This window comes from Bidens hawaiensis, unplaced genomic scaffold, assembly GCF_021521415.1.
Source record: "Bidens hawaiensis isolate Kalapana, Puna unplaced genomic scaffold, B.hawaiensis_p1.1 tig00019953_1, whole genome shotgun sequence".
NCBI lineage: Eukaryota > Viridiplantae > Streptophyta > Magnoliopsida > Asterales > Asteraceae > Bidens > Bidens hawaiensis.
Genome location: NW_027493034.1, coordinates 266097 through 279246, shown reverse-complemented (window position 1 = coordinate 279246; position 13150 = coordinate 266097). Strand labels below are relative to the sequence as shown.

Below are 13150 nucleotides of genomic sequence, written 5' to 3'. Positions count from 1 at the left end.
TACGGAATTAACTGCATAGTTGGTCTATGTGGCCTGTCGATATTGCATACGTGATCTTAGTTAATATTGTATATCTTCAAACTTAACTAATTACAAACTTAATTCTAATTGTTATAAACCTATTACAAAGATAGTCTAGATGTATGAATTTTATAACAACAATGATCCTTATCGTCTTGTTCTTGAGTTTTTTAACCAAGGAAAGAAAAAGAAAGGAGATGGAAGGATAAGAAAGGAAAGGGAAGGGAATTTTTTTTAATTAGGTGTGTTTTTGAGTTGGAAGGAAATTAGAGGAAAGGAAAGGATAACTATGTTGATGGCAGCGATTTTGATAGAATCAAAGGCGTTAGAGAAAGAAGCAGAAAATGGGTTAAAGTAATGAAGAAGATGAAAAGATTAGTTGGTAATATTGTAATTTGGTTTTTTATCCTTAGTTATCCGCCCATTTATGAGAGGATAAGTTATTGGAAAAAAACATCAATTTAATCTCTTCTAACTCCTCCTACTCATTTCCTTTCTATCCTAAAAAAAACTCAAGAACACCCATTTTTTAATTATTCTTAGTTTTCCTTTCCTTTCCCTCCTTTAAAAAAACTCAAGAATAGGCCTTATCCTCTAACACCATTAAATTTTTTCAGATAAATTTATCCCTTAATAATAATAAACAAGTGGGCCCCACGCCACCTTTTTTCTTCCCCTAATCCTCTCTTTTCACCAAACATCCTCCTCCACCACTACCAAAGGTATTCACGCATCCAACCTCATGACTTGTCGGCCATTAAAGAACACCACCGCAAACAACCACCACTATCCTCCTTTAAGCATGCTCGTCTAAAGAATATCTGACAAGAAATCACGAGCACCCAGATCTAGTTTGAGAGTTCTGACTTTCCAGCGTGGGGGTAGATAAAAAGGGTGGTCATCAATTCTCCGACGTGGTGAAGAGGATACCTGTACGAAGTAACGAAGGTGGGCCAATTTCACAAAGATGGAGCAGATTATATCATGTCAAAAATTAGGAATTGGGCGCATCAATGGTGGAATAGGTCAATTTTCACTCGCAGATCAGTTCGTTGTTGAAAGAATTGTTTTAAATCGGATTCTAATTTTGATGATTTGGCTCCGGTTGATGTTGAAACGAAAAGGAAAATAGGGTGTTGCAGCTATAATTTTCCTGAACCGGTAAACCCTACTTTGCCGGAATCGTTGAGTACTAAAAGGCCCTGCACTAATAAACCCTAAGGGCACATTCGTTTCACAAATTTCGTGGGAATTCAAAGGAACTGGAATTAAAATCCCATGATATGACGTGTTCGTTTCATTAGAATTGGAATCTTAATTTCATTTACGTACATTCAGTTCAAAGAATCGGAATTCGAATTCAAATCCTTCAAATTCCCTTAAAAAAGGAATTCCAAATCCTTCCAAAATATAGAGGAATTCAAGTAAATTCATTGGAATCTTTTCTCGAGTTTATTTATTTATTTATTTATTTATTTTTGAACGAGGACAACGAATAAAACATTTTAGTTTTTTGTTTTTGATTTATATTTTGGGTTATAAATTTTTTATTATTATTTTTGAATATTTTTTGATCTTAATAGAAAAGCTCTAAAAAAATTCAAAAAAAAAGTAATAAAAAAATCATAATGCAAAATATAAATAAAAAAAATCTATAAAACTAAAATGTTTCCGCTGTTATCATCGTTAAAAAAATCGATTCCAATTCATTTGTGATGATAGATTACACTTCATTTGTCAAACGAACGCATCAATAATGGAATTGGATTTTAATTCCTTCTAATTTCTATTGGAATGTTTACATTCCAAATCCAATTTTTTCCAATTCCATTTTATTTTGTGAAATGAACGCGCCCTAAGACACCTTAATTATTAAACACTAAAGTTCATGATTTGTTTGGGTTCTTAATAAGTTTGAATTGACAATGAATTTGGGGATGTTTTGCCTAAAGGTTGGAGGCTAAGTACTTGTGTCAAGAAAAAAGGTCATGTTTTGTTATATATGGTGTGTGGTGGTGATTGTGGCAGGTGGTAGTGGTGGGTGGCGCTGGTTAAGAAGGGAGGAGGAGGGGTGGTGGATGGTGGGAGTAGGGGAAGAAGAAGAAGGATGGGTGGGGGTGGACCCATTTATTTATATATGATTATTATTATAATTATTAAATGTAATTTGGTCATTTTACACTGACTTAACTGAAAAAAATAACGGTGTTAGTGGGTAAGGACCACCATAGTGACAAAGTTCTTATATCTGGACTGCCTTAGTAATAAGGTTATAACCATTAGAATCAAGTTTGTAATTAGTTAAGTTTGAGGATCAAATGTGAAATACTGGCAAATTAGAAGGACCAACCACGCAATTAAGTCTATTATAAAGATTTATAAGAATTAGTATACCTTGATGCTTTTTTAATAATAATAATAATAATAATAATAATAATAAACAACGAGGGTATGCCAAAAAAAAAAGTATTAAGGGTTAAGTTATACATGCATATTATAAGGTTGTTAAGGAATCGAATGTTTAATGATCAATTTGTGAATCATTCGGAGGAAAGTATGTTTAATTTGCACCCGTTTGTTTAATTAATGAACTAGCACGAACAAGAAATTTTATTCGTTTAGTTATATGAAAGAACATTAGAAGAGGTAGTGTTTGTTCATCTGTGTTTGTGAAAGTTGAGTAATGTGTTCATTTATGTTCATTTATGCTTGTTTGTTTATGTTCATTGGCTAAATGTTGTTTTATATTTTCATAAGTTTTTATTTATAATAACCAACCTAACATTTAAATACTGTAATTTGATTGTTTATGTTCGGTTCTTTTCGTTAATTGTTTGTTTTATAAAGTCTTGCTTTAACTAATAACAAGTCTAACTTGCGTTTCATTAATATAATTACAATAAAATCGTCGATTGAGGAATGATTTTGTTTTTGATTTTAAACGAACGAACATGAACAAAACTTCGTTTGGTTCGTTTATAGCCACACACACACACACACACACACACATATATATATAGAATCAGGATCATGTGAGAACTTTTTGGGAATTGAAAACTATGAGAACCATTTTGGACCACAAAAAAACCCAAAAATAAAAAAAATCATAAAACAAAAAAAAACACAAAAATAAAAAAAGTAAAAAACCAAAGTTCATATTTATCATCCCGGTTTCTAAAAAAACGTAAAAAAAAAAATTCTCGATTTAGCTAAATTATACATATACATATATGTACACACATGTTTTTTTCCTATACACATATGTATAATTTAAGGTAAATGATAATGTACATATGTGTACATTACATAACTAGAGATTAAATGAAAGTATATATATGTGTATAGATATAATACGAATTAAAAAGAAAAAAAAATCGGTTTTTTTTATTATACATATATGTATAATATGTACACACATGTTTTTTCCTATACACATATGTATAATTGAATGTAAATGATAATGTACATATGTGTATATTACGTATCTAGAGATTAAATGAAAGTATACATATGTGTATAGGTATAATACAAATTAAAAAGAAAAAAAAAATTCGGTTTTTTATTTTTTTATTTTATTTTTTTTTAATGAAACCGGAATGAAATATAAGAATTTTGGTTTTTTTATTTTTTTAAAATTTTCGGTTTTGTTTGTTTTATAATTTTTTTAATATTTTTTAGAGGGTTTTTTTTAATGGTCCAAAATGGTTCTCAAAGTTCTCAATTTGCCAATGGTTCTCTTAGGATCCTTACCCTATATATATATATATATATATATATATATATATATATATAGGAAAAAGTGAATATGAGGCTGTTACACATCTAGCTTAGATGTGAAACCCCCAAAACTACGTAGTTTTGATACAAATTAATTGAAATTTAAATTAAATCATGTTTTCTTTTCATCAAATTCTCATCCTCATTGTCTTTCATGAGATTCGTATATATTTTCAAATGATAGTTTACAGATTAAAATTTCAATTTCTTCATCCATTGGTGACTTTGAAGCAATCTTCTTCCTCAATTTATATACATCACAATCGATAAAAAGATTAAAAAAAAAAAACTCTTTTGCCCCTCAAATTAATCATGTACTGGTCATTTGTGTTGACATTTCTCTAAATTGATGCATCCAATGAACGTAATGATTAAACCACTTCTTGAATTTTTAAATTAAGAATTTTTACTGAGATGTTCTATTTTTTTACTCAAAACCCATTTCTTTAGTAGGATTTAACATGAGATGTTTATATTGAAAATTAACCTGAAACAAATCTCTACTCGGAATTTTATCTTTGAACATAAAATACTGACTTACAGCCTATGGGATTATATGAAAAGATGAAGTTTTCATTTTACTTTACATAAAATAAGAAACAAAACAGAAAAAATCACAAGTGGGGATCTTTGATTAACGGTGGAAGGAGGTATCGATATATAATGGCGTATAAGTGACAATTTGGGGATGAAAAATTGACAAATAGAAAACAGAAATATAATGAATAAAATTAACTATGAAGTTATTTGGATCAAAACTACATAGTTTGGGGGGTTTCACATCTAAGTTAGATATGCAACAGCCCCATAGTCACTATCCCCATATATATATAATATATATATATATATATATATATATATATGTTTGCGTTGTTTTTGTTCTTTCTTTTTAATAAAAAATGTTGCGGCCTCGTGAAGCATGCGAGAAAAGCAGGTGTCATGTTTTAAACCCGAAATACAAATTTTCATAAACCACGCGCTTGTAAACTTGCGAATAATGTTTTTAAGTTATAAATAAATGTCCAAATGTAAATGCATGTTCGTGTTCGAATACTATTGGCTAAACGACCTCCGTCGCCACCATGCTGAACTTAATAAAGTCTTCCAAGGTTAATTAATAAATGTTAGACAAGTTTTTCGGTCACATAGCGAATCAAAAAGCTACATCTAATGATAAAGATAAATGGGTTTTTCGGTCACCAAATGAATTAAAACCAACCGTTACTATGCAATAGTCCATGGGCTATTAGGTCACATAGTGAATCAAAACCAACCATTACTAATAACAACGGTGCATGGCTGTTTCATTCACAAAGTGAACTAAAATGAACCGTTTTTACCGATAACACTGCAAAGGTTTTTCGGTATCAAGGCAAATACAAAGCAACTGTTTCTAATTGACTCTTGTACATTGTTTTTTTTGGGGAGGGGGGAGGGGGGTTTTTAGTCACACAAAGCAGAAATTGTACCAAGGAGTACAATTTGACAATACTATATTTCTTTCTTTCCTTTGATTGATTAAGCAGACATGGGATCTTTAAACGAATTTGTTGATCAATTTCCCTTATTACAGTTTCTCCCAAATCGACCGTTCTTGATTTTAACCTCTTTGATACCAATTGTTGGTAATCAAAGAGACAATTGAATGAAAGGAACAAGAATTAACACACAAACTTGAATTTCTTGATTACAAATCTGATTAGAGATATGTTCTTAACATTGAATCTTATTTATTCATCTAGAACCAACGCTTCTCAAGACAATGTGTAGTCTTGGGAAATACACCGATCAATCTAACATTAATTACGCTTAATCCCTAATAATTAGAACACTATAAGTTTTAGCTTAAGTAAGTTTAGTTTGAACTTCCAATAGGACACACTTCCATCGTTTTCAATTGTCCAAACAAGTAACATATATATGCTACACTCACATGTGAAGCATACATCGTAATGATTTTCCTTGAATTAGCAGTTCGAAAGCTTCGTTGATTTTGTTGAATGGAAGCTCGTGTGTTATAAATTCATCCAACTTTAGCCCCTCCATCTGAAACGTTCATATATGCACATGCTAATAGTATATTGATTTACACACAAATGGCTATATGTACACTTACACATATGTTATGCTAATATACACGCATATAAAAGAAATAAACATACCTCGTGCATAAAGTGCTCGACGAAAAGAGGGAGTTGGGTTTTCCCTTTGAAACCGCCAAACACTGAACCGGTGATTGCTCGGCCTTCAAACAATTCCATGGGATGCAACTGCAACAGTCTTGGTGATGGATGAATCCCCAATATTAGAGTCATCCCCCATCCCTGTATTTACGAATCGATTCACATTAATTAATACAAAAGTTCATCCATATGCGTTAGTATATACATATATACATACATCATGTGTGGATAAGAAGGCTTCACGAAGTACATCAACATTTCCACAACACTCGAAGCTGAAGTCTACCCCACCTTCTGTCATGTCACTTATTTTCTGTTTTGAGTTTGATAGAATATATATTATTACTACTTCACATCATCATTTTGCTTAACCTATCTAACATTATAACAATTGTGTACACACAAATACACGTTCTAGTGACTTACCTCATGTACCGAAGTTTTAAGATCTCTTGGGTTTATAAAGTTCGTCATTCCCAATGTTTGCCCTGTACGTCATATATGTAGAAGTTAATATGTAGATATATCAACGAAATGTGTCTTTGATAAAATTCTACCCTACTTTAATATGCATTTCGTTACACCAATGCGGGCAACTATTAACATAAAAGAAGAAGAAAAAAAATGCATAATCTAGACATTGGAGATATTTTCTGTTTGAACACTTTGTTAAACTACAATAACTTATTTGAACTCCAAAGAATGTTTAAGTTGTTTTATGATTACAGAACAATATTATCTAAAATTAAACTTAGTCATGTTAGGCTTGATTAGATATGACCACACAGAAACAAAATCGGTTGATACCAAACCTTGGATATTGACTCTATTTTTTGTTAATAACTCAACCGAAACTTGAAATAACATAAACGAAACAGGACTTGGTATTTAAAGCCTAAGTATTATTAAACCTATCATGACTCAAAGACCAATTAAACTAATAAACAAACACAAACTAGATAACCCTAACAAATGATCAACTTATAAACTAAACTAATCAAGAGTCAAACTCTAACAAACTTTTTTCTTAACATTTTCCTTGTTTACTGAATAATCTTATTCAAATGTTCACCAAATCGGGATTAACATCTTCATTCTCCACCTAATACTGATTTGGACCCACTTCTCATCATAGTACTGCAAACTCAACTTCTTGAATCAAATTTCAATTTGTTCCCCTTAAGGACATTCGGCCGTATAATGACCAAAATCTTTGCAATTGTAACATCTAATAATGTGTCTATTATCCTGCACCCTGTCCTCCCAAAACCCTACACCAAGGCTCGACGTCAGCCACCGTTTACAAGTATTGTTCGATAACAACCACGGGTTACAAGTACTTATTTGAGTCATAACTTAACGTACACCTTCTTACAATTATCTAGTCATCAAGACTCGAATCAAGGCTCTTGAAGATAATTCCACTATGCTTACTTAAGAACTTATGAATGGACTCATTATCTTTTATCATCTATACCTGTAACTCATTTCTAAGTGTTCGTAGACAAACCTTTTGCACATGATCAACTCCTAGAAATCAAATGTGAAGTGATTTCGATACGTCATTTGGTATGATCGTCCCCTCCGGCATTTTCTTACGCCATTCTCTTTCTATAACTATCAGTTGATCGGTTTCACTACACAGGTCTTATCTATTCGACTTCTTGCTTATTGGTCACTTCACACAGATCGTGAAGCCTAGATTGCCTTCACACAGCATGCGGCATGGCTCTTGTTCTCGATCATTGATCAAATTACACTGCTCCACACAGATTCATTCACCTACGTCCGCCCTTGATAAAAATTGACTTGAGTTTAACGTATTGGAAATAGAACATGCGGGGCTTAAAGGTGGCCGAAAACAAGTTTTTCTTGAAGAAAATATATAAATCTTTTATGCTTTTTACCTTGATGTTCTACCAGTTGGTTGAAAGATATACCACATTGATGCTATATTGTAATAGATGCTGCTTGCGTGAAGTATCCTACACCAAGGCTCGACGTCAGATAGCAAAATCAACATAGTTGCCCCATTACATTTAGCTTGAAAACTGAATTTGGGTGAAGGCCCATGCGTGATTGATGATCAAAACAAAACAAAGCAAACAATCAAACAAACAAACTGATTTGGAGACATAACCGTCTGAAACTCTTTCTATTAAACTCAAACTTGACACACCAGAACCAACTATATATCCCTATATCTATACTAACCCTTAAACTACCCGTAGGTTAATACTAATTCTATAAAGCAATTATAACTAAACCAAGAAAACGTTAAATCTAGCAAATAAACTAAACAACTTATCTTTAAACTCTAACTACTCTCTTTATCTTAATCTTTTCTTATGAGTTAATTATCCCATTATTCTTTTCTTTCTTTTCACATGTGAATATGTTATTTTCCCTTTGTTCAGACAAGGTACTCCAACTTTGGAGATAATAACTTGGCGTACTAAGGACCAAAATAATAACTGATCTAACATAAACTCGTAATAATTGGGTATCAAATGATATGTACCGGTAAATCCCCAGTTTAAATCATAGTTATTAAATGCGTTAGGCGCACTCAAGACGCATAGGCCTCTCTGAGGGTCTAGGCGCAAGGCGCAAAAAAAGCGCGGACCTAAAAAAAGGACGCACTTAAACAAAAAAATTTCAAAATATATTATGTCATGGTAAACGTCACTTTTTCAAATACCAAACTATTCCAAAACCATAATCCTCAACATAAAGTATCAAAATTATCTCAAATACCAGAATAACCAAAGTGTTCATACTTTTTTTTTAAATAGAATGGCCGTTAATGTATCATTAAAATCAAAACAATTACAATAAAGTGGCAGGCAAACGGGCAACAAGCTGCGCCGCAACCCCCTTTTGTTTGTACTTGAAAACAAACAAAAAATGATTTCGATCCTCACTCTTTGTCCCACATTTGGTGTTTATTACTGACATATTCTGAAAAATATGTTAAATTCATGCAAACAAGCAATTTCGCATCTCCTATTACCGAAAAAAAATACCATTCATCTGAAAAATCAACACAATTTATTCAAAAATGAATGAACTGAGCATCTTCAGATAAAAGAATTGACAGTTTAATTATTCAACATAGTCAAGTTAAATTTAAAAAATTAATCAATCACTGATTTTTCTGGTTTAAATGGGTCAAGTCATTAATAAAAGAAAATCAAATAAAATCAAGCTAAATAAAAAGAATCCGATAGCTTACTTTAAGGATAAGTGGTTTAAATGGGTTAAGTGATAAAAAGAAAAAATCTAATAAAATCAAGCTAAATAAAAAAAAAATCAAATAAAATAATCAATCATTGATTTTTCTCCTATAATAGCGCCTGCAGTCAAGGGAGATCGACAGTGGAACACCGCTTCGTCTGAGAAAACCTCCTAGGCGCCAAAAGCCCACACTTTCGATAACTATGGTTTAAATCTGCATCAGATAACTGATATATATAGATGCAACCATGATCTAAAGTGCCTCAAATGTAGCATTGGATTAGAGCATTAAAATGCAAACCTCAAGGGTGATTCATGAATAAGCATATCAATGATCTACCTCATATTTACTAGATATCTGGTCTCAAGGATTATTCATGTATAAAAAAATATGCTTTGTCCTGTAAGCACAGCTTACAAGATAATTAAAACATATATATACACAAGTAAATATATATTGTGTTGTACCTTTAACACACTTGTCAGAATTGATGTCAATTCCTATAATTTTAGATGCTCCTTTGGTCTTGGCCCCTAATATGACCTGCTTTAACATGCCATAATCAATGCACCACTACTTGAAAACTGTCATTAGCAAAAGTGAAAAATCTAGTGCTAAACAACTACAAATATTTTGTTGATAGCTTTTAGTGACGGTATATATCGTTCTTCAGATTGAAGTTAATTCAAAAAACATATATAAATATGTATGCTGCTAGTATTACCGACAATCCAACAGCACCCAAACCGAAAACTGCCACTGTTGATCCTTCGTGTATGTTTGCGATATTGGTTACAGATCCAAATCCTTCAAACACGTATTAAATCGTTTGATGTGTAATGAAACTAATTAATCAATATTCTTGCACTAATTCACTTAAAACAAGGATGGAAAATTTTAAGAGTAACTAATAAATATGTATGTATATATAGACCAAAACCTGTAGGGAGACAACAACTAAGTAAAGTCATCTTGTTGAGGGGAACTTTTGGATTAATCTTGACGACACAAGCTGAATCTATGACTGTGTACCCACTGAAAGTTGAAGTGTTTAAGAAATGGTAGATAGGTTTTCCGTCTTGAGTCAAGAACCTTGTTTTCTCATCATTTCTCATCACACTTCGGAACGGATCTACTCGAAACTTTGCACATAGATTGGTGGTTTTTGAGTTGCAATAAGTGCATTCACCACATTCTCCATTAAAAATTGTAAGAACATAATCTCCTTCCTCGATGTCCTCCACACCTTCCCCTACAGACTCAACAACCCTACATATAAGGATTAAACGGATCAATTAACATCATATAATAACATTGCATACTCATTTGTACACAGCAAGTTATTGGATAACACCCTAAGATCTTGCATAGAAGTATAAAGTTCCGAATATTATATATAATATTTACTGTAGAGGTAAGACACAGCTTCAAAAGATGAATATTGGGGACTTTACAGCGGTTTCTCAGTAAGCCCCGTTGTAAAAGGATACACCCATTAAGCACACAAGGGGGCAAACCCGCAAAATTAAGCAAACAACCGTAATATCTACAACCTGTCATGTATAACACCCGTGCGGCGAAGTTTAAGGTTAAATGTTTCAAATAGGAGTTCAAAAGATTACCCGGAGGCCTCATGTCCGAATATCCGAGGATACGCCCATTGAGATTCATTCTGTATATAAGTATTCAGTGTATAAGTACTCTTTAAGGATAAAATGAAAACCATGGATACATGAAAACTTTGTGAAAACCATTGGTTTTAAATATTCCCAACCATCATCTTTTGGTAGTTATTGGCCCCAACTAATGAAATTGCTGGTGACAGTCCCACCTTTAACATGTTTGCTTCCAAAGATCCACGACTAACGAAAGTGTAATTCTGTTAATCTCCGGTCGCAGGAAAAACATTTTCGGTCGGAAAACTTTTTTTTCATCGGAAAACTCAACCTTTTCGTTCCAAACCTCTTTGAAAACTTAGATTGGACCTTTAGAAACCTTTTTTTTTTTAAATTTCCATTATTGAGGTCGTAGGAACCCATGGTAGTGAACGCCGAAAAAAATTTTTCGGCCAGAAAACTCCTTTTCAGGTGGAAACCGTCGGTAGTGGTGTTTGGATATTGGTCAACGGTTGTGGTGGTGTTCGGGTAGTGGTAGTCAACGGTGGTGGTGGTGGTGGTCTTCATGTGGTGGTTGTTGGTCGGCAGCAGTGGTGTTCATGTGGTAGTGTTCAGGTTGAGTTTTCCGATGAAAAAGAAGTTTTCCGTCAAAAAATGTTTTTCTGGCTACAAGAGACTGATGAAGTTACACTTCTGTTAGTCGTGGATTGTTGGAAGCAAGCATGTTAAATGCGGGACTTTCCCTGACCATTTCATTAGTTGAGACTGTAAGGCCAAAAAGTTGTGACTTGCGATATCAAATTACGAAACCCATTATATATTTACGGTCAAGTTAATAATTAAAGTGGGCGATAAATCCGGACACGAGACGAGAGCTTCAACACGCGTTTAACTTCAACAGGGAAAAGTTCTTCTAGTATGTTAGTTGTTTGGCTATAAATAGAGCCTTATGTTGTTAGTTTTAGTGTGTGTTTTGAGTGTGTAAACAACCATCCAAGGGGAGCTCACCTTGGGTGGGATCGGTCCGTTTAATATTATGAATCTTTTGTACTGGTTACGAGATCGTTCCTTTATTTTATCGTTATATTATTTATGTTCGGTCGTTTGTTTCACCGCACCCGTCTCGAGCGTTTATAAAGAACAAAGTCGTTCGTTGTCGGATCCGGTTTCGGGACCTACAGAGACCATCAGCGAACCAAAAGATGTAGTTGAGATTATTTAAAACCAATATAATAATATTATATTATATTATACTAGATTGAGACCCGTATACTACACGATATTTGTTAATTAAAAATAACATATTATAATAAAAATACTAAAGTATTTTAAATTGTAAGATTGAGTACCTGAGGTTATATAAAAAAGTTTCAGCTAATTAATATTGAAACGCTAGGTAGATATAAGTTTTTTATATGAATATTTATAATATTGAAATATTGATAACGATAGGTTTATTCAGATTTTTATGTTAAGGATTTGACATAAAAATAATTGTTAACCTTGTTGTTTGTCTACAACAACTGCAGCCAGAAATTTTTCTAAAACTATTGTAAATACTAATCAACGAAATTCTTTTAACAAAATAATTTCCAAAATTAGTTAGGAGTAAAGAGAAGATGACAAATGACAAAAGTTGTAGCTTTTAATTAAAGGTTATAGATTGAAGTGACAAAGGTTATATCATAGTACGTCATACCTCGCCCTTCCAAGCACTAAGATCAGTATGACAGATTGAAGTGAATAGGATTTTCACTCGGACTTCTAATTGTTGAGGGGGTTGAACGCGAATTTGCTGCATGGAGAAAGGCTGCCCAGGACCCCATGCCACAGCAGCTTCAAACAACATGATTAATTAATTAATACTTAAACCTCTGATCATATATTTTTAATTCAAAGTCTTCGTCGATCAATACATGTTTTACATGAACTAATTAACAAACCTGTGCATGTGATTTCTTTACCAGCAGAGTGAGCATTAGCTTCTTCTTTGGCGTACATCTTGCTATATCTGATTAATTGTTACAAGTTGGCGATGGAAATGCAGTGTTTTGAATTTGATATTTAATTTAAATCTGTATCTTGATGACATGTAGGGTAGCATGAGTTGGCTAGCTATCAAGTGGCATTGATTTATTGCTCAAGAAAAAATATGTGGCATAGATTTAATGTGATCATGTGTCACATTGTTAATAACTGCATGAATATCCAACTTGTGAATCTCAAAGCACACGTTTGAAAGAAATCCAAATTCGAAGGAATCTTGGACTATATTCCATTTTGTTTACGGGCACGGGCTGATGGTGATGATGTTG

General features: G+C 32.8%; 1 protein-coding gene across 1 annotated transcript; it reads right to left on the bottom strand.

Moving 5' to 3' along the window:
* Positions 1-5613: 5613 nt before the first annotated feature.
* LOC143559623 (alcohol dehydrogenase-like 4) lies at positions 5614-12667 on the bottom strand. Its single transcript, XM_077048141.1, has 9 exons — positions 12535-12667; positions 10842-10891; positions 10160-10488; positions 9944-10026; positions 9687-9762; positions 6408-6469; positions 6199-6294; positions 5961-6122; positions 5614-5844 (listed from the first exon to the last, which is right to left on the bottom strand). The coding sequence occupies exons 1-9, from the start codon at positions 12634-12636 to the stop codon at positions 5728-5730; spliced, it is 1077 nt and encodes a 358-aa protein (XP_076904256.1). The 5' UTR covers positions 12637-12667; the 3' UTR covers positions 5614-5727.
* Between the last annotated feature and the right edge of the window lie 483 nt (positions 12668-13150).

Excerpts from the sequence above, each read along its gene's own strand:
- LOC143559623 (XM_077048141.1), bottom strand. The coding sequence starts at position 12,636 with ATGCAGCAAATTCGCGTTCAACCCCCTCAACAATTAGAAGTCCGAGTG. Across the intron at positions 6,123-6,198 it reads CCTTCTTATCCACACATGAT|GGATGGGGGATGACTCTAAT; the intron begins GTATGTATATAT and ends TCGTAAATACAG. Across the intron at positions 5,845-5,960 it reads TCGAGCACTTTATGCACGAG|ATGGAGGGGCTAAAGTTGGA; the intron begins GTATGTTTATTT and ends TGAACGTTTCAG.